This window comes from Macrotis lagotis, chromosome 2, assembly GCF_037893015.1.
Source record: "Macrotis lagotis isolate mMagLag1 chromosome 2, bilby.v1.9.chrom.fasta, whole genome shotgun sequence".
Lineage (NCBI taxonomy): Eukaryota > Metazoa > Chordata > Mammalia > Peramelemorphia > Peramelidae > Macrotis > Macrotis lagotis.
The window spans coordinates 341,700,753-341,727,093 of record NC_133659.1 but is presented as its reverse complement, the minus strand read 5'-3'; the positions used below and the strand labels follow the sequence as shown (position 1 = coordinate 341,727,093).

Below are 26,341 nucleotides of genomic sequence, written 5' to 3'. Positions count from 1 at the left end.
GGAGACAGCGCAGAATGCTCTAACCTCCAAGGGATTGGTAGCTCCAAGCCATCTGCCCAGTGCTCCACTGGCGACTTAGAGCCAGGACAAATCTAGGCCTGGGCCACAGTCGGACCAAGAGTGGGGACGCACTACCTCAGGTAGAGAGCAGAGCTTCAAGTTGGCCCCACTGAGGGAGTCTTCCTGGGGATTTCCTTGGCTTTATTCTCCTCTCATGCCACCTCCTTCTTGGTTCCCAGCTTCCCTTGGGTGTGACCTTCCTAGCGGCTCTGGTCCCTGACCTTCCCAGGTCTTCAGACACCCCCACCCCAATTTCTGAGAGGGGGAGACCCCTAGTTACTCTCCCATCTGCCCCATTTGCTTCATTTCATGAGCAGGTCAGCTACATGTGCTAAAAGTGGGTGCTAAGCCCTTATGGTGGGTAGTCACACTCCTGTTGGGGCCATGCCTCATCCTGGCCCTTGCCTGCATGCGGCTTCCTCTCTGGTATGGAAGGAGGAACTCATCCACCCAGAACTGTGACGAAAGGAAGAGGGTGTGGGTATAGCCAAACTCACCAGGTGTCTGCTAGATTTGCTAGATTATTTTCATTGCATATTATCAGTTTAAAAAATGAGCACACATTGTTGTGCTTTGTGAGTCAATCTACACAGGATGGACTCAGTCATGAAGAAAGCCCTAGGTCCAGAATGCCAGTGAGTTAGCTGATCTTAGGCCAGTGCATCTGCCATTCCTCATAAGACATGCCCTGTGTATGGTAGAAGCGACATTGGCCTGTGGTGAGAGGTGGGAGAGATTAGAGCCAGGGATCCAGTTCCCTGCCCTCTGGGGTGGTAAGGTCTGGCCCCTGGGACCCCTGCCTCATCTGCAGATGCCCACTTGAGTCTCCCTCCCCTCGGCACTCTTTTCTGGAGTGGAAAGTGGCATGATGACCCAGAGACTAAGCCGAATACCGCTCTGTAAATCGTACACTTGGTGCTGGGCTTGTACATTATGCAGTGGGATGCACAAAAGAGGGAGATAGAAAGATGATCTAAAGATGGGATAGCATTGCTTCTCTCATTAGGGGCATCATGGCAATGCAAGCTGATGTACATAGCGCCTTAATACCACGGGTTGGGTCATTCTACTTTCCTGCAGTCCCTTGAGGGTGATGCTCTTGTCCTCTCCATTTATTCGATATGTCCATTGATCCCATCGAGCTGTTCTCCCTGGAAATCTTAGGCTTAAGATTTGAGATGGAGCCCTGGGCTGGAATCTGTTTCACTGCAAGTCCTGGGAAGAGACCAGATAATTGTTAGTGACTCATTATTCTGTAATGTGATCCGTGTAGGGGTGCATGTACCTTTTTTCTTTTTCTGATGCTTTTTATTGACAGATGCACAACGCTGCAATCCAAACTATGTCATAAGTATGACTGCATCCCCCCACTTGTTGGGAAGACAGATTCCCAGGCCCAAATGTGGTACATTGTCTCTGATTTCCAGTCACCCCCGAAGCTCTTGATCTTGGCTTCCTCACATAATTCTGATTCATGATTAGTTTCTTGCCTTGATTTCCCATCATGTTTAGAGATTTTGGTTGTGTTTTTTTCTAAGAGTGTGTTCAGGAAGGGGAAGGCTGTTAGCTGAGACTGGACAAGTCATATGGGACCAATTGGAGAAATGCTTCCCAGGTTTAGTCAAGGAGTTGAGCTTTGGGATCTGAGTCAATGGAGAACCCCTGAAGTTTATTGAGTGTTTTGTTGGGATCTACACTTTGGCAGCCTTGGAGAGATTGCAGCAGGGAGGGGCCTGAAACAGGCTTTTGTAATAGCTCATAGGAAAGGATGAAAGCCAGGGGAGTGACCCAAGGGGGACAGATGGATTAGAAAAAGAAACAAGAAGGTTTGGAAGCTGATTAGAAGTCACATTAATCATAATTATTTCTCTGGGCTTCTCTGAGTCTCAGAAAACTAGAACTGTGAATCAGTTGGGAGTTACCTCAGGACTTCAGTGATCCCAGGTAGAGGGTATAGGAGAGACTTAACCACATATGGAACCAGGAGTTTGCCAACCATAGAGCCTTCTAGAATAAAATGGGTAAGCCTTGGATGTGGTGAGCTCTCCCTTCTGGAAGACTCCCAGCATGATCTGCAGAAGATGGTCTAGAGGGGCCCTCCTGCCTGCTTGGCCTGTGGTCAGTCAGTCTACACCTGCTCCCTCCAGATGGACTCAACCATCCCATTACTTCAGTGATGTCTGGACTTCCCAGGTTGAGTCTCTATGTTCTTAACTGGGTGAATCTTCAGTCTGTCTCTTGACTCTCTGCCAAAGGCTGCCCTTCCAAAGAAAGCAGTGTCAGAGATGGTGCCCAGGAAGCTAATGGGGAAGGGGAGATACTTTCAGCAAAAAGGGCCGGGCTGCCCCCTGGAGCCTGGAATTTTTGTAACTTGGATTATTTATTGAATTATGATGGACATAAGCCACCCTGCCTCCCTTTTGCTTTATGTATCCCCAAGCTTGCATTTATAGGTTCATCTTTAGTAATGGTCCAACTTACTGATGCTGTGGCAGCCAGTTAACCCATTAGCTAATCTGGCCAGAAGCATTGTGAGGGAGTGTATGATTCTGTCCAGACCCAAATTTGTATACATTCTTCATGTACAATAATATACCAAAATTTGCATAAGGATCACCATAGCAGTTTGGAAACCTGTCTTGCAGTGCCGCCCTGTAAGAGCTGTGGGAAATGGGCCTTCCGGGCTTCTTTTTGTTCTTAATTAGTGATTAAGACAAGTTGAAAGGGAAATGACCTGACATCGAGTTGGCTAAAGTTCTTCCTTCCCTTGTTTCCCTGTCAGAACCAAATCCATCAGCCATTGGAAAGATTGAGTTGGATCTGGGCCAGGCCAGTGCAGGGACCCACAGAGCCCCTTCCCTCCTGCTTTTCCCCTGTCCATGTTATCATCATCAGCCTTCCAAGCTCCTGGAGGTCAGGACCTGAGTTGTTTCCTTTTTCCATCCCTCGAGCCTGCACACAGAAGGCACTTCATATTTCTTAACTGAGAGAATCCCAGTATGAGCTGAGGAGAGCCAAGCTACCTCTTTTTTTTTTTTAAATCCTCAACAATTGCCTCCTTCGAACCAGACCAAACCCTGGGGAAACTCGTGCCTGCCTTCAAGGAGCTCCCAGTTCAGGGAGAACATCCAAATGAAGACGTGATGGCTGGAGAGGCTTCTCTGAAGGAGGCTGTGGGAATTCTTGGGTTTGGTGGTTCTCCATAAGGCAGTGCAGCTCAGGGGACAGAGAGGTAGTCTCATGACCCTCCCTCTCTGCAGTACAGATCTCAGAGTCACATCCATTCACATACAATTCTCCCAGAGATTGATGACCAACTCACTGAGGACAGGGCTTTTCCACCTTTATCTCTGTGGTCTCCAGTGGCCAGCACATAGTAGGCACTTTGTGGAAACTTGTTGATTGATTATGGACCACATCCTAATAATTTCCCATCTGCATACAATTGCTGTGCCTGGATGTTCTGAACATTGCAAAGTTCCTCTGGGCATAGCCCCCATGAGGCCACTGGCATATGAGAATGATGTCCTGGTGCAAATGAGGCACCTGAGTCAGAAATGATGTGCCCACTCTCCCAGAGCCAGAAGTCATCAAAGAGGGGTTTGAACCTGGTGTTCATAGATTTCCACATTCAGGGAATGTGCTCCTGACCACACCAGAAGGCTTCCTGCTGCTGATGCCAGGGAATTTACTTGATGAATGAACATTTAGTAATAGAAATTCTGGGAAAGAAGGCAGGATGGAGAGGAGGAAGTTCTGCATCTTACTGCCTGTGTAGCTTGCTGATTGAATAGGTTGGTCTAAGATCCCCTCCAACCTGGTTCTAACACGGGGGTGGGGGGCAATAGGGTCTGTAGAATATTTCTGTATATTGATACTTTGTACTATTTGTGTGGGAACATGGGTCTCCTCTCCCCTATCCCTGAAAGACTGGCTTTGGTTCTCTGCTTGGAGATGCTTCCCTCCCCAAAGCAGAAAGCCCTAGGTTTCTCCTTGGAAGCTCCAGACTGGTAGTTTCCTAAGTGCATTTTAAATTATTTGGTTTGGGAAACCAGCTCAGGCACCTATTCTTTGGGGATGTTTTATTTTCTTTAGAAAGACCTGGTGGGGATAACCAAAGTGACTTGAGTGACCAAAGAATGCAAGGTTGAAGTTTGAGGTTATCCCCACCATTCTTAACTAGTCTTAACTCACACCTCGGCCAGAGATTGTGTTAGCAACACTGGCCTCTCCAAGTCTGAGCTATCTTCCATGCAATAGAGTTGTGGGTCTTTGGAGTCTGGTAGTAAGGAAGGAATGAGTACATTCTATTCATATGGGGATGGATGTGCAAAGGGCAAGTATGGAACTATAGAGCTGTCCTCATTGGTCGGCTGTAGAGAACTGGGTGGGTCGTATTCCAGTAGACTGGAAGAGACTGAGAGCCATCATGTTCAGATGAGGAAATTGTAGTAGGAAAGGAGGGAGAGAGGGATGGAGGAAAGAAGGAAGGTGAGAAGGAAGAAAAAGGAAGAAAGGAAGGAAGGAAAGATTTGTTGTTATTTGATTGTCGTTCGATTCTTCATGACCCCACTAGGGGCTGTCTTGGCAAAGATACTGGAGTGGTCTGTCATTTCCTTCTAAGGATTATGGATTAGGATTAGGGTTAGAACCAGAGGATTGCTGCCTACAATGTCCCAAGGTTTTATAAATATTCTCTGATTTGATTCTCACAAGAAACTTGGGTAATATTATTATAATATTATATCATTGGTATTACATAATATATATGTAATATTAATATAATAGCCATTTTACAGTTTAGGAATCTTAGGTAGACTAAAGTTCAATAATTTTCCCAGGACCACACAGCCAGGAAGTCTCCAAGGATGCATTTGAATGCAGGTCTTACTGATTCTGAGTCCAGGGATCAAACCAAGATTTTTTAGGTCAGTGGACTTTGCATTGTACACTGCCCACCAAATGGGAACAACCAGTCTGTGGTCTTTCCTTTTCCAAGGTAATCTGGATTTTAGGATTCAAAGTTGGCAGAGATCTCAGCAATCTCATTAAATCTCTCAATTTACAGATGGACCTCCCCAGTGCCACTCTGGGGTAGGCAGCAGAGGCATAACTTGACCCTGGTCCTTGCCTTGAGCCTGTTTAGACCCGTGACCTTTCCTCTGTCTCCAGGCCCCTTTCTCACTGTGGCCTCTCTGCAGCAGTCTGGCTCCTTCCACCCTTGAGAAAAAGGCTATTCCAACCTTGATCTTGAGAAATAGCAGCAGCATCCTTCCTCCTAGAGGATGCATCAACCAGTGGTTTTTATTGTCCAGGTTAAGCTTCATTAAGGTTGAGGCCTAGTTTCTGTTGTTGATTTAAAAGTTTTATTTGCTAAATGGCTATTTTAATATAATCGCCATGTCCCTGAGGACAAGTAGTCCACTTAGAGCTACAAACTCAATTTTGCCCCTCCTTGGATCCTCAATAGAGGAAAGCTTCTGGTTTCTGTCTTATGAGAGGCCTTCTTGGGCTTTTGAGAAAAATGCCTCTTGGGACTCCTTCTTCTGGAAGCCTTCGGAGAGGACCAGGGGCTTCAGCAGGACCCAGGAGCTCAAGCCTTCCTCCTTCCCTCCCACTTCCTCCCAAGAGGTCTCTTGTTACTCAAACACCAAGGGAAACTCATAATGATGCCGCAAGCTCAGAGGAAAGGACCTGGGATATTTCACATCTCCCCCCCCCCCAACCTCTTTATTAACAAAACAAAACAGAAGAGCAGAAATCTGTCTTCTCTCTGTCCCACCCTCCATCCCACTGGGGGGAGAAGACACATATCTTGTTTACCGATATCTAGTGTCATACCACACGACTTACTTCATTGGCTGCCCACAAGAGGTATGAGTCTCTTACAGGCCACAGCTCCCATGATCCAGAATCAGGAGTGGTCACATAGGGGAGTGAGCAGCTCTACTGCAACTTGTTTTTCCTGAGCTGGTGTTCTTGTCTTTGGTCTTCTTCCATGCCTGCTTCTTTCATTCAGGCTTGGGCTTCCCAAATCCTCAGAACCGCTCCCGTGTCCCCACCTCCTGCATCAGTTCATAGAAGGCTCCCTGCCCTCATTGCTTTCAAGAGAGGCATTTTTTTTTATCACATTTCCATATACCATACTGCAGTCTCAGCTGGCATCTCTTTAGTTTCCAGACTTTTCTGCCACCATAGAAAGTGCTGCTATTAGCATTTTTGTACATAAGAGACTTTTCAAAGGTAACTGGTGGCACAATGATCAGAGCAACAGGTCTAGTCAGTTAGACCTGAATTCAAATCCAGCCTCAGATACTTAACAGCTAGTTGACCTTGGCCAAGTCACTTAACCTCTGTTTGCCTTGACTAAAACATCAGAATCAGAACATCGAATACCTTCCAGGGTTGTTTTGTGAATCAAATGCAAAAATAATTGTAAGGTGCTTGTACAAGTTCCTGGCCTTGCATATTATCCTCTCCTCCCCTTTTCTTTGATTTCTTTCTAGTATAGACCTAACAGTTATGGGGGGGGGGAGGTGGGTCAAAGGATCACAGTATTCAGTGATTTTTTTCTTTTTTTGGTATCGTTCCACATTTCTTTCCAGAATGGCTGTGCCCATCTGCAAGTCCACTAACAGTGTGTCAGTATGCCTCTTTCCCCCCTGTCCCCCAATGTTGATCATTTTGCTTTTTTGTCATCTTTATCCATCTGATGCATCTAAAGTAGAATCTCATCATTGCTTTAATTTGCATTTCTCTAATTAGTAGTTATTTGGAGCATTTTTCCATATGGCCAGAGATAGCCAGGGTTTCTTCCCTTGGGAACTGCCTCTTCAAAAGCTCAGATCCTTTATCCCTTGGTGAATGGCTTGCTTTCTTATAAATTGAAATCAGTTCCTTATGTATTTTGGAAATGAGACCTTTGTCAGAGAAACTTGATATAAATATTTCTCCCAGTTAATTGTTTCCATTTTAATCTTTGTTTTCTAAGATGTGTTTATGCAAAAAAAAAAATTAAAAGAACCCTTTCAAATGGCCATAATCCACATTTTTCTCTTCTGATCTTCTCTTTTCTTTATTTGGCTATGAGCATTCGGCCAATCTGTCAATCTCTCTGATGGGTCATTCTTCCCAGGTTTCTTTCTTTCTTTATGATGTGAACTTTCATTTCTAGGTCACATATCCATTTGAGACTGTCTTGGTCTAAATTGAAACTTTCTCCTAACTCCCTTCCCAATGAGCAAGGACCACCATCTGGCTAACACCTGCAGCTTTTTGCTACTTAGCAGTACTCGAATTACACTAAAAATTGCTCAGCAACATTATCCCCATTCTTGTTAAAGGTCAGGCCATCTTTATCTGTCTACCAGATCTTTCCTTGAAGTCCAAAGATACCACTCAGGTTCCCTCACTTTTAAAAACACCACCACCCACTACCACTTCCACCACCCTCTTACACAGCCTGACTGTCCTCTCCAGTTGGGGTCCCAGAGTTCGATGTCTTTAAAAGTTGTCTACACTTGCTACCTCCTCTTCCTCTCCTTTTCCTCCCTTCTCAAGCCTTCAGAGTTTGGCTTCTCACTTCCTCCTTCAGTGAAGCTGCCTTCTGAGAAATCTCTGGGGATACCTAAGAACCCAATCGGATCACTCTTTGGGTTGTCCTTTGGGACCTCTCGAGCTTTTGATGACCACACTGGCCTCTGAACACTCTTCTCTGAGCTTTTCTGACCCTCTTCTGTCTTGGTTCCTTTTCCTTCTGTCTTGTTGGCTTGTCATTTGTCTCGTGCCCCTTCTTTCAGAGCAGACCCCAAGGCCCTGTCTTCAAACCCTTCCTTTCTCCCTTTATTCTCTCACTCAGTTTCCTCCTCATGACGGCCCCTGAGGTCCTTTCTGATGCTAGACCTAGGGTCCTTGGATGGTAGAGGCATTAAAGCTGTGGCTCTACCCTCCCACCCTTTAGAGGAGACAGCACATGCATTCTTTTCAACACCCTCAGTTTACCAGTGAAGAAACTGAGGCTGAGAGTGAAGCCTCATTTCTTGCCACAGAATCCCCCTGACCTTCAGAGCCTCCCATTTTGCTCTCCCCCTGGGGTGTATACCAACCATTCTCTGACCTGCCCACCAAAAACTTAGCCTTCACCTCCTGGCTCAGCCTGGCCACAGTCATCTCACCCCTCCTGGTGCTTTGTGAGTGTTTCTTGGTGAGTTGAATTGAATCACCCCAGTTTGAACCCAGGGACAGTCCTATGAGGGAGAAGGTCATTCCCATTTTGCTGCCGAGGAAACTGGTTGATGGGCTGATCCTGGGCCTCAAGTCCAGACCTTCTGATCACCAACTCTGGAGCCTCCTCTTCTCCTCCTGGGAGCCCCTGGCATCAGCCCATTAATGTGGAGCTATCCTCACTGAGGGAAGACATTGTATGCATGTAAATGAGATATGAATTTTAGGATCCTGGCCCCCCACCCCCCAGAGCTCAGCCCCTGAGCCCATATGGGTTGGGTTTTCATGGGGGAAACGTATTCACAAATCTCTTTTGTCTGTTTCTTGGTGTGTTTTTCAGTCCGAACCTGAGGGCTTTTCTCACTTCCACTTGTACGTCTGTGCAGCTTTCCTCGTGAGATGGAGAAAAGAGATTCTAGAAGAAAAAGATTTCCAAGTAAGTCAAAGCTTTCTTTCAGGGAGGGAGGGGAGAAAGAAACTGATTGGATTTCCCTTCTCTGGTCCAGAAGCCTGCTTGTTCTTCTAGGGGGTCCCTTAAAGTGTTTCCACTGGAGAAATGTAGACTTGGGCCCAGGTCTGTGGGGCTGTACTCCCCAGGAGGCAAGGCCACCCAGCAGTGAAGGGTGGGGGCCCAAGGATGTAGACATCCTCCTGCCACCCCCAGTGGTTTCCAAGGTCTGTTGGCTCCATGGCTATAGGATTTCTTTAGTGTAGTCTTTGACCGCTGTGAACACTACCCCCTCCTTCCCACCACTCACCCATTGTCATGTGGAATATCTGGGGTTCGATTTGGTTGGTCCCCAGAGGGCAAAATTCAGAGATGCTTGGAAGGGTTGTGGGAAGGTAGTGAGCTCCCCATCCCGGGAATCTGACTCTCAGTCTGAACTGGTGTGGGTGCCCTGCCCGATCACCAGCTCTGGAGCCTCCTCTTTTCCTCCTGATTTGTTCAGCCTTCCCATTTGGAAGCCCTCCTTTGTCCAGGCCAGCCTGCTGCCCCTTCCCTCAGCTCCCTGTGGCTCTGGGAACCACCATGATGATCAAAGCTGGCATTTCATCAGTGTTTTCTTAACCATTAACTTATCTGACCCTCTACCATTTATCTGGCAGCACATGTTCTTATTCCCATTTTACAAAGAAGGATCCCCTGGCTCATTCAGCTCCTATGTGTCTGGGGGTAGGATTTGAACTTGGAACATTCCAACTCAGAGCCCAGTGGTCTTTCCCCTGCCCACAGAGCAGCCTCATGTTGTGACATAGCTAAGCAGGAAGGTCTGGAGGGCCATCTCAGGGCAGAGGAGGATAGAGCAGGAAATGTCCTGAGTTATAGTTTGATTTCTATAATTTAGAAAACAGTAATGCTGCTGGCCAGAACCATTAGCAGCAGTACCGTGTTATGACCATGATGGAGATTGGGGGTGGGGGGAAGGGGAAGATGGCCATTTGGTGAGGAGGTGGGGGTGGCCTTGCCAACAGGTTGCATACTCTCAGGGTCCACACTCAGGATGGTGGCCAGTTGTGCTGGGGTGGCGAGGCACCATCCCCATCCATGGAATGCTCTGGTTTGTGCAGCCTGCATCTACATCCTGGGTGGCAGGGAGACCAGGAGACTTGGCCCCAATTTACAAAGGAGATAATGGGTCCTAAAGGAGGAAAATGAGTTGGGAAGCATCCTAGAGTGGCCACTAGCTGGCAGGGGAAGCCCCCTCTCTTTGCTTCCAACCCCTCCATCTTCCCATCTCTTTCTCCTGCTGCCTGTCACCATCCTTGTCCAAGTCTAGAAGCTTCCATTTCTGTAACTAGTGAAGGCTGACTGAGAGCTTTCCTCACCGTAGTCCTAAAGACAGCAAGTATATCCCCATTTTACAGATGAAGTTGCTGAGGCGTCTCTCGAGTCTTAGATTTGACATCCTTCATGTAACAGTCATGAAGGAGCATTAATGACTTGATTATTAGGCCAGATGCAGAGTGAAAGACCAGGTCTCCCCACCCTCAGCTCCCATTCTGACAAGGAGACTGGGAATCTATGTGATGGATGGCTACCAGAAATCTTAGAAGGAAGGGACTATCCAGTGGCTCAGTAAAGAATAGTGCTGAGGACTCTTAGAGATCTGAAGGGAAGAAGCTTGCCAGAGTTAATGAACAGTAGAGGCTGAATTTGAACCCAGGTCTGACTGCTTCCTCCAGGAGTTCAGACCTTCATCTCTTCTCCTCCCTCAATGACCCTCCTGGGCTTTGAGTTTGGACTAGATGAGGGATGGACGAGTTACTTCAGTGAGCCTCAGATAGCAGGGTAGGCATAGTCGCCCTCCCAGGATGGGGCTGAGATCAGAGGAGGATGTGGGGGTCTCTCTACCAGCTATCTGTGGTTGGCATTTCTCAATGTCAGGGTCTATGCTAACTCCTTTCCAGAGGGCTGACAAGTGTAGGGGGGAGGCACTGGGTGTCTCTGAGAAGCACCAGAGATCCTTCCCTTTGGAGTGAGAAGGCTCCGGGCACCCAGGGAGCACAGGAGCCAAGACCCAAGGTCATCAGTCAGATGGGAAGAGAGGTGGCAGTCTCAAGAAGTGGGCAGATCCAGGTTCAGTCTAAGAACACAGGAATGGTGAGGAGGGGGTCAGGCATTCCAGTTGCCTAGTCACCAGTGGCACGGCCTTGGGAAGGCCTCCTTGCCTCCACAGCGCTCTCTTTCCATCTCTCTGGAATGGAGAGGAGAGCCTCTGAGGGCCCCCTCAGTCCCAGCCAGCGCTCCTGGTTCTTGGGATCCTAGAATTGTCTGCCTCAGAGGGTCCCCAAGACGGGTAGTGCATGGAGGAGTCTGCTCAGAGGAGGCTCAGGCATCTCTCTGGGAGCTGCCCACGATTTACAACCAGCTTGGTAAATGTAAAGAATAAGCACATCCTTATACACACCAGGTTGGCATGTTTGATCACATTGGTTTAAAAAAACAACCACCCAGCAATTTCTCTAATGTGTAGTCGCAGCTGGGTCGTAATTAGTGGAGATGACCGGTGTGGCAGATGAGCATCTGAGCCAAGTCTGAGGGGCCAGGAGAAGTGGGGCAAGGGAAAGAGATGACTCATAGGAGATTGGGGATCAATGGGCAAATGGAAAAGGGGAGAGATGGGGCAATGAGGCTTTTGAGCTACTGTCGATACTGTAGAGACTGGACTTGTAAGCATGTTGTGATTGCTGGGTAGGGAGGGAAAGAAAGAGAAAACAGAAATTCTATCTAGATTTTATATAATTATAGCCATCACAGAGCTGGGGAGGCCAAGTCCCGAGTTCAAATCCTAGCTCCTTTGATTGAATTTGGTGATCACTGAGCATCATGTCCAGAGAAGGTCCCAGGGACACAGCAATGAAAGCAGTGAAGTCCTGGTCCTAAGAGCTGGTGTTTGTCCAGGAGATACCTCCCTCTGATCCAGGCTAAGGGGTAGAGGAGCAGAGGAGAGAAGGGTAACAGAGATGATATCCAGCTTAGAGGACCTTCTGCTCCTTCTCCAAGTTGTTGAGTTGCGTCTGATTCTTCAGGACCGCATTTGGCAGAGATCCTGGAGCAGTTTGCCATTCCAAGCCACCCAAGGCTCTTGAGCCAGTGAGTAGAATGACCTGATCCTCAGGAAGGATTGAAGGAGGGGAAGCTTGTGGCAGAGCAGTCCAGGGAGAGGTGACTCACGTGGGGCCAGTGGGGAGAGAAGGAGCTTGTATGATTGGGCCTTTCATCTTTCAGAGCAAGAAAGGGTCTTCCCAGATCTGGGCTGGTGCCCTCATTTTCTGTATTAGGAAACAAGGGACAGGGACAGAAAACTTGGTGAGCCCTGGTGCCAAGATTTAAACCTGGCTCTCCTGGATGATGAGCCTCCTTAGGCTCTGATGACATGACGACTTCTCTTTTCACATGTAAGCAGGGAAGGTGCTAAAGTTCTTGCCCCCCCCCCCAGACTTGGTTCAGTTAAATACAAATATGTCAAATATGGCTTTGGTTCTAGATTCTATCCAATGACATTTGTACTCAGCTGGCTTTGCTGCTAATGTGGCTCCAGGTTATTGAAGGACTACGCCACTCCCTGTCTTTGCATTTTCTTCATGTTTTCTCCTTGCTTGCTGTAGTCCATCTTGGGTTATTTTGTTTTCGCTCTTGAGGTCAAGGGGTGTGTTGTTCTCTTACTCTGTATCTTGGGCCAGCTCTTGGGGGGTTTCCCCAGTTCCTACAGAGGCCCCACTTACTGTCATTGACTCAGCCATTTCCTAGTGAGTTTTGGGTCCCTTCACTTGTTCTTTGCCCTCTTAAAGAGGCTACCTTTATCTCTATCCCCTGGGTTGAGCCTAGAGTACCGGGCCCTGCCCAAGAAATCACCCAGTGTTCTTTCTATGGCTATAACCTTATTTGTTACCTGATGCTTTTGAAACCCTCAACCTCTTCTGTTTCCAGTACTTTGGACTCCTTGGAAAGGTCCCTTCTGTGAAAGGTCTCTGTCAGTTCTTGGGACCCCAGATGAGGGGGGGCAGAGGAAAGTCCCAGAACACCCCCGGTTGTGGAAGCTCTTTATTAGCTTGGGAGCTCCTGGGCAGCAACAAGGCCATCTTTGGCCTCTCTTTGTCTCCCCAGCACTTAGTCCAATTTCTGATTCATAGGAGATTCTTTATTAATGTTGAGTGATGGATCAGTTGTGTCTGCAGAGGACGTGCCTGGGTCTACGTGTATGGCGCCCTTTGCCTCTAAACCCTGCTTGGAGGCCACCTGCATACTGATCTCAGATCAAGGACCTACTGTGTGCTGAGTCCTGGGGTCTCTCTTGGAGGAGATGCCAGCTATATATTGGCAGTCCATGAAGCAGTTACAGAAGCAAGGGCTGTACTCAGGGAAGCCTGTCTCTATTCAGGACAAAGTCTTTGGGAGAGTGGGAGGGCAGCAGAGGCACATAGTCTGGGAAAGCTTCAGGAGGTTGCTGGGGCCCAAGGAGGGAGGAGGAAGGTTGGAGTGGCTCACCTCCAGGAGGCTGGGGCAGGAGGAAGAAAGGATGTCAGAGCTGGAGGGCAGGAAGGTTTCCCCAAGGGCCTGGGGTGACTTTTCCTTCCTCTGTGCTGGCCCTGATAACTTCTTCCCCATTTGGGAACTACCTGTACTGCCTGCCTGGGAAGACCACTGCCCAGTCCCCATTCCTTGCATAGTTCAATAGCTCTGGGGAGGTGAGGAGAGGTGAACTGAGGCTTGCCACAACTCAGCCCCAGCGAGTGCAGTGCTGTGGGAAGACAATGGCAAGATGTTGTAGCAGTGGGGATACCCTTCAAATTAAGAACATTTTCTCCATCTTGTCCCAGTACATAAATACCAATGTGTCACTTTCCTTTCAAACTGATGGAAATGAATACTCCTTATTAAATTATAACCCTCACTACTATAATGGGTACAGAGTTTCAAAGTTCACTCTGTTCTGAGAAAATTGAGGCAGACTCAGCAAAGTTTAAATAGCAACTTTCTCTCAGTAAAAAAATGATCAAAGGTTTGAAAAGTAAAACTTAAGAAAAGATGAAAGGAATAAAGATTATATAATGAGCCTCTGGGGTGATTTAAAACAATCTTTCAATGTTAGGAGGGTGGTGATGAGCTGACTGCTATGGTCTCAACTGCAGCCAGGGAACCATGGGTGGGACATATCCAAAGTGGGACTTTCCTGCCCAAAGCTTCTGGGAGATTATGTGGGTGATGGATGGAAAGAACCCTGGCTTTGAGGTCAAGAAACAGGCTTGGACCTCTCTATCTCTGGGTCTTACTGTGTGGCCAGACCAGTTACACCTTCTCTGAGTCTCTCCTGGTTTAGGAAATTCCCATAGTCTTTCCCCATAGGACTCACCTCATGATCCAAGGCAGTGGGAGACCCTCCAGAGATGCTGACCCTGGCCTTGGTGGGGGGGGAGTAACTTATTACAGCTGCAACTGCCATCTCAAAGTTATCAGGGAAGGACAGCAGCTTCTGGAGGAGCTCAGAGGTCCACTGTGGACACCTACATCCTTCTTGGTGCTGGCAGAGTCATGGCCATGGGACAGTGAGCCTGAAACCAATGTCAAGAGGCTCCCATTCTGCTTCTGACATTGCTGGCCATTTGCCTCTGCCAGGGCCTCCAGTTCCTCATTTGTGAAATGGGCACTCTGGTAGCACTGCCCTCTCCAGAGTTTCCAGTCAGCGGGCTCCTTTGCATTTAAAGATTTGCAAACTTTAGTTTGATATTGGAAAGATTTGGCTTCATCATGGGCTTTAATCCTGTTCTAGTGGGGCTTTTAACTTGAATGCAAAGGAAATTTATTCTGCCTTGTCTCATTTCTCCGTCCTGAGATCTCTGTGCCTTTTCTGCAAATGAAGCACATTGGCATTTGTCTTCTGCAGTATCTCCGTCCTTTCCTTTTCCCTTCCTAGACTGTGCTTACCTTGAGGGCAGGGATACCACACACATTCCAGTGTGGCTCTTGGAGATGAGCTGGTCCAGCCTCTCCCATAGGACTGGAAGGGGGTGCATTTTTGCTCCAGCCTCTTGGCTCTTGGTTGGTGGTCCTGCCCATTTCCTACCAGAGGATTCTGAGCTTGCAGATGAAGTTAATTCACCCAGAAGGGAATCAGATCTAAAAGAAGCCCAGTCACACCTGTGGTCATCCTCCTCTTCTGATCTCAGAAGCACCTCCCTTCGCAGCCACATGACCTTGGGTAGGTCCTGATGTGGAGTCACCATCCAGCGAGAGTGCTGCTTTTGTCTGACATAGATTCTGTTTGGATTTCTTCTGATTAAAGCCCCTCCCCGTGCTTTCATTATGACAAGAAAAGAGGCTCTGTTAGCCTTTCATGTGTCCCTATGCCCTCTTTCTAACACCAAGGAAAGCCTCATTCTTTAATGTACAAAAAAAGGAGAAAACATCGCCTCCATCTCTCCCACTGGCCTCTTTGGCGCCTCGTGGCTATAATGAGGGAAAGGGAAGATGGGTTTATTTTTGGAGTTAAGGAATGGTACTTGGGACACAGTTCTCAAAACTGGCAATTGCCTCTTGAAAATGTCTTCAGAGTTTTTCTTTAGCTCATGGCTCAGACGTTAATCTTGTAAACATTTTGGGGAAGCATTTCTTTTATGTTGTAGAAAAATGGTGCTACTTCTTTCCTAATAACTACTGAAAGGAGCATAACACATTCAAGTGGGCTTGTCAGTGCCTAGGAAGCTTAGCCACTGGCACTTTGTAGGACAAGCTTCTGATCATTTACTGTGTTCCAGACTCACGAGGCACCTGGGAGGCAGGGCGATGTGGACCCATGTTTCTAGTTGAGGGCCAAGGATTTTATCCCAAAAGTGTTGCTTGGGCTTCTTCTCTATCTCCCACGCCCCCCCCCCCATCAAATGAAAGTCTTCTATTGGATGATCTCTAAGGGCCTTCCCCCCACCTTTCCAGGATAGACCCTCTCCCATACAGGTAAGGCTGTGCTGCTCCAGAGCCTTGCCCTGGTCCCCTGCCTGACCAGGGACATTATAAGCCTAGTTAAGAGAGAAGACTCATGGCTAGTGACTACTTTAACATGATCCCCTTCCTACTCTTGTCCTTCAACCAGTTCTCATCTGGCCCAGACAAATCAGTGGACTTTGGGCAAACGTCTCCCCCATGCCCCAGCTTGTGTTTCTCAGCACTGACCCTGCTCCCAAAGCTTCCATTCCCTGAGGCAGGAGAAGCCTGGGAAGGTCTCAGGGCCTCGCCTAAGCCCCGTCCTGGCTTAGCTGTTTACTTGCTCTGCTGCTTCCAGTGAGACCTCAGTCTCCTCTTCTTTACTATGAAGGGGACCAAATGACCAGAATCACTCAGTGGGCACGTATTAAGGGCCTACTGTGTCCTGGGCACTGTAGATACCAAAAGAGACCAAAGACAATTCCTGCCCTCAAGGAACTTACCATCATTGGTCATCTTTAGGCTCAGTGAGGCTCTCTTGGTTCTTTTCAAGTGTGTTCTTCATAAAGTCTACTGAGGGAGGCAGTACAAGTATTTTTGTTCACTTCAGTTGGCAGGTGAGGAAACTGAGTCTCAGAGATGAGGAAAGGCTACCAGAGGCAGCATACAACTAATACATTTCAGAGCCAGGATTGGAACCCAGGATTAGAGACTCAAAGACCAGCACCCTTTATTGATCCAATATAGAATTTATAGCCTTTTGCTAAAGAAAAAGCAAAGTTCTTGCTTCCGTGTACAATAAGATATTAAATTAGCCCATACATATTAGTGCTTGACCATATGAGCTGAAATAAGAAGCTAGTTGGGAGAGAAGGATGGAAAAAGAAAGGACAGAAAGGATGAAAGGATGGGAAAGAAGGAAAAAAAAGAAAGGGGGAGGGAGGGAGAGAGAGAGAGAGAGAGAGAGAGAGAGAGAGAGAGAGAGAGAGAGAGAGAGAATTGAAGTCTACCCAGAACTGAAGAAAATCGATTTTGATCCCATGACTTTTGCCAAATACATTTTTTTTATTAAATCATATCTCTGAGTGATTTGTGTCTGCATAGTTGGATTGACCAGCTGACCATGTCCCTTGCTGGCTGCACCATAAAGCAAACCCTAACCAGCTGATGGTCTGGAAGCTCCAGGATTCTGAGTTTGGGAAGCTAGTTTGGCCCTCCTAAGGCCCTCCAGCTCTATGGGGTGTGTTGAACCAGAGCCAGAAGTTTCAGGAGCAGGGAAGAACTGCCTAGAACAGTAGATGGAGGGTAAAGAAACCTGAAATGTGCACCTCTGTTAGCAGATGTGGCATGGCAGCATCTGTATGCATCAGTGTTCACCTTTTAAATGTGACATATCAAGTGTTATTTAATAGCAAATTTAAACCCCTCCCCCCAAACTACATTCTGGCCATAAAATGTCAGTGAACACTTTGTTGGCATGGGGGACTAGGGTGTGTGGAGGACCAAGGACTTAACCATTCTCCCCATCACATGTTCTTCCCCAAACCTTGATAGAGGGTAAAAGACTGAGCTGCCCACTGGTTCTGCCTGTTACTCTAAGAAGGCACTTGTGTGTGTGTGTGTGTGTGTGTGTGTGTGTGTGTGTGTGTGTGTGTGTGTGAGAGAGAGAGAGAGAGAGGGAGAGAGAGAGAGAGAGAATATCACCATCTGATGTTGGGTTGGGGAGCGTTGACCAAAGGTAGCCAGCATCTATGTCCCTGCTGAAGAGATACAGACTTGGGAAGAGGGAGAAAGCAAATGAGTAAGATCACTGGATTCTTCCCCATCCTTTAGAGTCTAGCTCAGAAAAGAGAATGTGAGATGGCACTAGCCCTGCAGGCATGCAGCTTCTGCCTTGGGGACTGATGGGACCTGGGGCTGGTTGTGAAGGGCCTTGAAGAGCCAGTGGGAATGGCCAAAGGGAGCCCTCCTTCTACATCGTGTATGCAAATGTGCTGGAGACAGGCCTTAGACGGAATCTTGACTCTGCCCCACCCCTCACTCTGTGATTTGGGGCAAATTAAATGCCCTTTCTGAGCACAGAGAAGGTGATTCTTCACTTAGCCCAGTTCTGCCCTATTTTCTTTCTGATTTCTTACTTAGTTCCATTCAGCAAACACCATCTTATTTGATCCTTATGGCAATCCAGGAAGGAGGGACCTGATTTTATTGTTTCCCTTTAACAGATGAGGAAATTGAGACTCACAGAGGTCACACATATACTCTGCTTTGGAAGACACTTTTTGAGGTTCTGGGGCTGACCTAGGCAGGTGGGACTTTGGTAACACACTGAAGATATGGCCTTAGTGAGCCCAGCAGCACCTTAGGTGTGATGGGAGAATACCCAGAGGCAGTGAGTCACACACCACATTCGAGCCCTTCCTCTCTTGACCCCTGTATCCCTGAGGCAATCTAGGACCCTCCTGGCAGGAATTTAGTCCATCAGTCAACAAAATCTATATTGTGCCTTTTGTATGCGAGGCCACGAGGAGAACAAGATGGAAAATTAAATTCTACCCTCATGGAGCAGGGTATCAGTCAGTTGATGAGAATCTCTGGGTCAGCCCAGATTAAAGAAGGAAGCCAATAGAGAGCAGAAAACACAATGCTCCCTCTGTCAGGATGAGGGGGTAATTGGAGGGGGGACAAAAGATAATCCAGACATAAGGGAACAAGGAAAGTAGAGCCTGAAATGGCAGGGCAGAGCTGGCTCAGGGTAGCACCTGTCCAACCTGGTACCATGGAGACACATGAAGAAGGAAGAGCAGAAGAGGAAACTGCCAAGAGAAGGTGAGTGTGAAAGCCTACCAAAGGAAGGAGGGAGCAGCAGGAGCTACTCGGGCAGCCTCAAGGGGCAGGCAGCATTTTCTTAAAAACAATAACAACAGTTAACATTTGTAGAGCTGACACTTGTAAGAGCTTTGAAACTGGATCCTCCCGACATCCCTGAGGGGGAGGTACTGCTGCTTTCTCTATTTTACAGATTAGAAACCCAAGGCAGACAAAAGTGAAGAGACTTGTCCAGTGCCCCATAGTGAGGATGTGTTTGAGGCCAGATTCCTGACTCCATACCCAGTGTTCTAACCACTGGGACATCATTTAACCTTAGAGATGAGAAGTAATAAAGGGGGATTGAAATAAAGTTCAGTTTTGATTTGATAAGAAATCAATTGATTTCTTATCACTCAGATTTTGCAATGCTCACTATGTGGTGCAACTTGATAGACTGCCTGGATTCTAAGACCCAGAGGCACAAAGGATGTATCCTCTCCCTTCCCCTGTCTTCCCTGAATCCAGCTTCTGGGTCTGAGGAGTCATTAGGGGTACCCATGCTCTCCCCATCCAGGGCTGACAGATCAGCACAGAGGGTCAGAACTGGGGTGACCCCACTCTCCTGTTTTTATAGACTGTTTAGATTACAAACATCTTTCTTCATAATAATCTGTTTTAGAGAAGGGAACACTGAATTCCAGAGCTTAGTTGTGGTAGAGGCCTATTTCAGATTCAGTTCTTCTGACAGGAAGGTCTGAATGGAAGAGGCCTGAGAACAGGGAAAGTCAGGACTGGGAGGGACCTTGCAACAGTGAATGCCAGAACTGGTGGGGAATTGGGATTCAGAACATGAGAGGTTAGACTTTAGCCCTTCCACATATAGATGGTGTAGGAGAAGGTGATCTAAATGTGACAGTCCAACATGTGGGACTCTGAGGTTTCCTGAGTTCCTCTCTTTCCCTTCGTTTGCACTCTTCTTAGCCTCCCTAGGCTGTTTTGATCAGTGTTCTATAAAAGTGAGTTCTTTGTGTTTGGCTCTCTCTCCTCTCCCTTCTCTCTCTCTCTCTCTCTCTCTCTCTCTCTCTCTCTCTCTCTCTCTCTCTCTCTCTCTCTCTCTCTCTCTCTCTCTCTCAGGCCAGGACACTTTTTGGTATGAATCTCTTTGAATACAGCCCTGTGATTTTTTTCTGTCAAACTTGAGGCCCTTTGCCTGAGTCTATGGGAGGGATTGTCTCACACCATTACTGAGCTAGACCAAAATGATTATTGACCTGGGTGTGCCTGTTTGTGAATATGTAAGGCAGTTTGGACCCTCAATTCTATGCCCTCTTGGCCACCCTGGCAGGGCTATATGCTGCTCAGTAAGAGGTTTTCACACTATTTTCAGGTCCAGGAAATAATGTGTTGGAGACAAATTGCTCTCTACCCTCTGTGTGCCTTGCCAGATCTCTGGCCACAAAACCACCAGTGGAGTATCTTCTGCAGTCAAAGAATCCCATCTTGGGTCCTGCCAAGCTTCACATGCAAAGCAGAATCAGAGCCAGGCAAGTCCTGGAGAGGGAGTTTCTGCCTGGGCCACTTTCCCAGCAAACTTTGATGGAAACAAATCTCAAGATTTGGTGGCATAAAATAGACCCTTTTTCCCCTGGGGAAAGTGAAGTTTGGATTGCATGAAGACCTTGTGCACATGACTTCCTCAGCATGCTTCTTCTATCAACAGAAAGGCATTTTTTGAGCAGATTTATTATCATTGACAAGTGGCAAAGAGAGCCTGCATTTCCAGATCTCAGGAGATCTCTCTTGCTTCATCATCCTGCTTGGAATGATCTCAAACTAGCAGTAAGCCTCTTGGACAGATAGGGAGAGCAATTATCATGCTTTTAGCAGCAGGTCTCAGTGAGCACCCTTCCTCATGGCTCTCCAGAGGCAGGGATGCCCATGTTTCTAGTAACCTCCAATTGTCCCCATGCTGCGCACTTCTCCCTACAATGACTTGTTTCCCCTAATTGCAAGCCAAAGAGGGGGAATTTTGGGCAGGCTTGTCCAGTCTCTGCTCCCCAGTGGCACGGATGCCTCGGCTAAAGAATGCTGAGATCTCTTCCAGCACTAGGCCTGGAGGTTTTAATTTTGTTATATCCTCTGTAAGAATTCAAGGAAACATTCCAGAACCTTTCAGAATTCCTGTTCTTAGATGGAGAGAAGGACAGTGATACTTAAATGGTTTAGCTACCTCATTTTGCAAGAGAAGTTCCAACTCAGAGAGGAAATGGCTTGCCCAAGGTCCTTCAACCAGTAACTGGTAGAACTGTAACTGATTTCTTATCTCTTGGGTTCCCTCTGCCCCATTACACTGGTTCAATCATTTCCTTTGTCATATTTTCAGATATCATCCTGACAGATGGTTAATAATATGCCAAATCTCTTTTTAAAAAATGCTATTATTGGAAAGCGCATGAAATTTCAGGTAATGTCACCTCTGAAGCACAGTTAAAATCATTTTAAGAAGGGAAATTATGTGTTTGGAGGGATAGGTGATTAAGAGGTTTTAGCATAGTACTACTAATAATGAGATAATGGGATAATGTAATGTATCATCTCCATGGAAGAGAATGGGTTATCTCAGCTGCTCTCTTTGGAGCCAGATTCCTGTGTGCCTCAAGTATTAACAAGAAAGAAAATAAAGGAGCTTGAAATGAGATAAGGAGCTGAAAAGAAAAGCTGCCAGCTAGATCCCAGGGTGGTCTCTGGGCCTGGAGGAAGCATTGTTGAAAGGTATGTCTCGATTCCACAGACAGCCCACTTGCAGGAGGAAGTGATGAGTCTATCAGAGGCCTGTGGAAGCTTAGGGCTTTAGCCTCAGTTCAGTTGGTACCTGGGGTTCAGCCTCAAACAGTTAATATACCCTGGACAACTCACTCCAGCAAGTTAAGTTTATGGCACCATGGACAGCTCATCAGCTGGACTATAGTGATGAGTCTGAGGACTCTAGAAACTGGGACTCAACCTCAAACAGTTAATGTCCACATGTCCCTTACTAGATTGATTCTTCAGCTAAGGGTCATTTAGAGAGGTTTTTTTTTATATATACACCATTTCTTAAAAAAAAGGTTGTTCTTGTAATCTGAGTGGTTTGTCAAGTGCAAGGTTAAAATGACAGTAACAGAACAGTGACCCAGGGTGAGAGTGGGGGTAGTTTGGGAAAGGACTTTGGGTAAGGAGTTTGGAGAAATCTCCCCTGCCTCATGACATGACCTTGATGACTTCCATTACCTCTGTGCTTCAGTATACTCTTTCGTCAAACATGGGATGAACAAAATGAGAGAATGAATTTTGGAAGTGGTAGCTGCATTGTCCCTGGTTGATCATGTCCAAGGTTTTCTCTCTACATAGTACCCAGTCACTACCCACTATAGCTTTCCTCATTAACCTGGACTAAAGCAGCATCCTGCTTACTGACTTCCCTGCCTCAAATTTCTTCCCCTCTCCAGCTATCCCATCCATGCTGCCCATGTTATTTTGTTTGGATGCTGCTCTGTACTTAGATCAGCCCTAGTCAACCAACTCCAGAATAAAATGCAAACACCCTTTACCTTTTAAATTCCTATGCAGTCTGGTCCCAATCTGTCCAACTTAGGCATTTCTCTTGGCTTTTTCATGCCCAACACTCCATCTCCCATTTTTTGCATTGGCTGCAACCCATGCCTGGAATGTACTCCCCTTGCAACTCTACTCACAGTTTCTCTTCTTTTAGATAGAGCTCAGATACTACCCTCTTCCCTAGTGTTTGTTCTCTCTCTCTCTCTCTGTCTCCCCACATTCTTCTCTAAGACCTTGTTGTCTGCCCCATCATAATGTCAGCCCCATAAACCTGAGATAAAGGAGCTTCTTAGTAAATGCTTGTGGACTGGAATATTACAGACCCTAAGCATGAATCCTTCTATCTGTGACCTAGCCTCTCTCTGGGCCTCAGTGTCTTCATCTGTAAGAGAAGGGGCTTGAGTTTGGTTATATCCCTTCTAGTTTTAACAACTCTGTAATCTTATGTTCCTTCCTGTGGTCTGAAGTATTATCTTCAATCACTTGGGGAATAATATGGATCAAAGGGAACAAGGCGTGATGGTGGAGAAACCAGAAATCCACCATAACTTTTGAAGGAGCTGGGCCTGCTTAGCTAGAGAAGCCTCAAGGAATTCTGAGCACTGTTTTCAAGAATTCTTATATGGAGGAGGGGTTAGTTTTGTTATGCTTGGACCCAGGGGACTTAAGAGAAGTAGGGGAGGGATAGAGAGGGAGTGACAGAGGCTATTGTAGGATTGATGTCTGGAAAACCTTCCCCTTGTTGACAGCTGGGGTTAGGCTACCTTAGAAGTGAGTTCCCCCTCACCTTGAGGTCCTTCTTTGAGGGAGTGAAGAGCAATTATTGCTCTTCAGATCTGTTGGCCTGAGTGGCTTCTTCTAGCTCCTTTCCAGCTCAGAGATGCTGTGCTTCTTACCTTTGGAGGTCTGGATATGAAAACACTACCCCTGCACTCTTTATTCTTTACATTCTTTAGTGGAGAATTAGGCAACAAACTGTTCCCACTCAGAGAGACACTCAAGTCTTTGACATTAATTCTAGTATTCATTTTGCTTTGGGGCTGCCGCTTTGGTTGAATATGAATATTTAGCTTAGAGAGGATGAGTCTATGATCAGTGCATCACTCTGCACCATACATTGACAGTCTTTCACTCTCTTTAGTAGACATTCAAGAATGCTGACTAGATAAGTTTTGATTGCAAAACCCACCCCAGTTTCACACATTCCCTTTCACTGTGACCACTCCAGAAAAATGTATATCCAGCCCTGACTTCAGTAAGCTGGCCTTACTCTGAATACCATTCCTGCTGAGTTCTCTCTCAACAAGAGCTGTTCGTCTTTCAGGTCTATTGGATCTTGTGTTATCTATGAGGGTGCGCACATTCCACATGCTGCTGATGAGTGAAGAAGTTTTTGTAGATTTTTTTGTATCTTGACCACACTGTGGGATTCCCTGCCTTCCATGGTAATCAGGTCAGGGTTGGGTAAGCAGACAATTTTTAGGGTACCTTTTCTAGCCCTTTCCTTGCATCAGGAGGTAAGCAGTGTGATTCTTAAAAGGGCCACTCAGTCACCAAGGAGGCTGCCAAATCCCACTGCTACTTTCAGTGGAGAAATGACCTATGGCCTGGGCTGCCTGTTATGTCTACAGCTCCCAGTATATCTGTACCTGTTACTTTGTCACTTGCCTGTCACCACAGGACTTTGAGGAATGGTTAAGAGTAATGTCTTTTGGGGCGGCTAGGTGGCACAGTGGATAGAGCATCGACCCTGGAGTCAGGAGTACCTGAGTTCAAATCCGTCCTCAGACACTTAATAATGACCTAGCTGTGTGGCCTTGGACAAGCCTCTTAACCCAATTGCCTTGCAAAAACTTTTTTAAAAAAGAGTAATGTCTTTTGTTGTGTGCATAAATTGGATTTAAGTGAGGTAGAGCCACAGATAATCAGTCGCCTCACTCTCTTCCAAAATCATCATGATCCAGCATAGCAATGGAAGACTTCACATGCTTAGGCTCAACGCACCCCACTACTCATTGATAAGTTTGAGACTCCCTTGGTTAGCCTCAAGGTGTTTTAGCCTGCCTGCCACAAAGGTTTACTGGGGTGTGGTTGCTTTGCATGCCACCGCTTCTTGGAGCTGCAGGTGAGAGGTGGCTCAGGTGGACATCAAAGGTGGAAAGTGGCTCAGCAGCCCTCACATCAAGATACCAATCTTCCTTGAACACACCCTACTGAGTAAAGGTCCCTTTACTCAACTTAGGGAGATACAGACTTCTGCTTCAATATATGGCCCCTGTCCTCTTAGAGCTGAGCTCCTACACTAGGCCAAGGATAAAATAATGATAAATATATGGCCTTACAAGATAGGTTTAGATCAAAGTGGAGGGAGAAGTCCTTATAGATGGAAATAGGAGCAGAATTTCGGTTTTAGCTGAGCAAAGCAAATGGTCTGGGCAGCATTTCTCTACTTGTCTGCTTTCTTGTCAAGGAATGAGTCTTCCTATTAAAGAAGAAATTACAACCAATATTCAAATCATTAATTGTGAGACCCTTATTATCTCATTAATAGTGTTTGATATCTGAGACAGATAAACTTTCCGAAGCTCATCTCTCCAGTCCCTGGAGAAATGTAATTATATCCTGGGCCTTATTAAAATGTCTCCCTCTCAACTCACTCCTAACCATCATTTAGTCTATTTTTACAGGCTTTCAAAGAAGACCCCAAACAAATCAAGGATGGAAATCAGATTATACATGAGGTGAAGGGGGGTGGGAGTGGGATGTTCCATTCTGGTGTGAAATCCATTGGCCAGGGATTTTATAGCATATGAGCTGTAGTTGTAACTCCAGCTAGTAAACAAGACCCCTTCCATTTCCTGGAGCCTTAAATAAGCCAATATTTCTTTAAAGGGTTTCATGAATATTAGCAGGGATAATTTCAGATTAGACCTGACAGTATTTCCAGGTGGTAATACTTATAGGGATTGTGTCAAACTTAATAGGCTTAAAAGTAATTTATATGAGCTTTAGAGTCCTGAGGCTCAGAGCCCCCAGATTTTCTCTTAAAACCTTATGTAAAAAAGAAATCAAACAGAAGCCCGCCAAGCCAGAAAGGATGTGTTACTGTGTTTACATGCAGAACAGAGGCTTAATGGGATTAATGATCAGATTCATATAGAGTCTTACTAGAAATAATCAATTACTGTATGTTGTTGCTTTGTCAGCTCTGGGTTATTGTGCTCAGATAATCCACTGTCTGAAGACTTCAGCTATATTAAGATTTTAATTCATAATAGTTAAACACCCAATGGGAAGGTTTCAGTCACCAAAAGATTCATGGCTTCTCAGACCTATGAAAGTTAAAAGCATCCAACCCGCCCTAGGAGTCCTCATATCGACAGTATCCCTGACAAGTAGTCAAGTGGTTTTGCTGGACATCTTTCAGGAATATTTCTTTCCACCTTGACCACTAACCTCTCCAAAGAAACAAGAAGAGGTCACTTCATTTAGGACACAGGTAGCATCTTTATCCATTCTTCTGCCATCCCCTAAGTCTGCCCCATAGGACTAAGGGGAAGAATAGACAGAGCCCTTGTAATCTTGCCATTCTCAAATTATTTGATTCCTTGGCTCAGACCCTCCTGTGTGCTTTGTGCCCTTTCCATCTCTCACACTGTTTTGGGTTACAGTATTCTCCTCCCCCCACCCCTTTTGATCAGAAGCTTGTTGAGAATAGGCAGTATGTCCCATGTACCTTTCATAGCAATTGAGCATGTTAGGCAGTTTTTTGATTGCTTTGAGTTTAATGATGGAAAAATTCTTGGACTAGACATCAGAAGACATGACATCTCTGAGTTAAGAGGATAGTAGAGACAGAGTCCTGCTGGAGGAACTCATTCACCCATTCTGATCTGAGGATCATTGTCCTAGGAAAAGGAGTTCCTCTCTCTCCTCTTGGCCTGGAGGGGAATCATTGAAATGAGAGGTGAGAAGGGATTAAGGACCTAATAGGAGACTGCCACCATAACAAAGAGAGAGTGATGCCATGATGATCCATGGAGGCCAGAAGCTGCCCCAAGAGCCCAGACTCACCTGGGAGAAGATGAGAGACATCTATGAAGTGACAGAGATAACTGGAGGATGAGAGGGAAGCTGCTGGACAGATACTCAGCACCTCTGATGTTGTACCTGTTGTTGCCTTTCCTGCTCCCCAAGGAGAGAAAGATTCTGAGGAAGTACTCTGGGTGA

General features: G+C 46.5%; 1 protein-coding gene across 2 annotated transcripts in view; it reads left to right on the top strand.

Moving 5' to 3' along the window:
- Positions 1-26,341, top strand: part of TBC1D22A (TBC1 domain family member 22A) — a 357,164-nt gene that overhangs the window by 268,200 nt on the left and 62,623 nt on the right. For both annotated transcript variants that reach the window (XM_074227261.1, XM_074227262.1), the window contains exon 12: positions 8,624-8,719. In XM_074227261.1, coding sequence (XP_074083362.1) covers positions 8,624-8,719 — 96 coding nt within the window. The remainder of the gene's footprint in view (positions 1-8,623; positions 8,720-26,341) is intronic.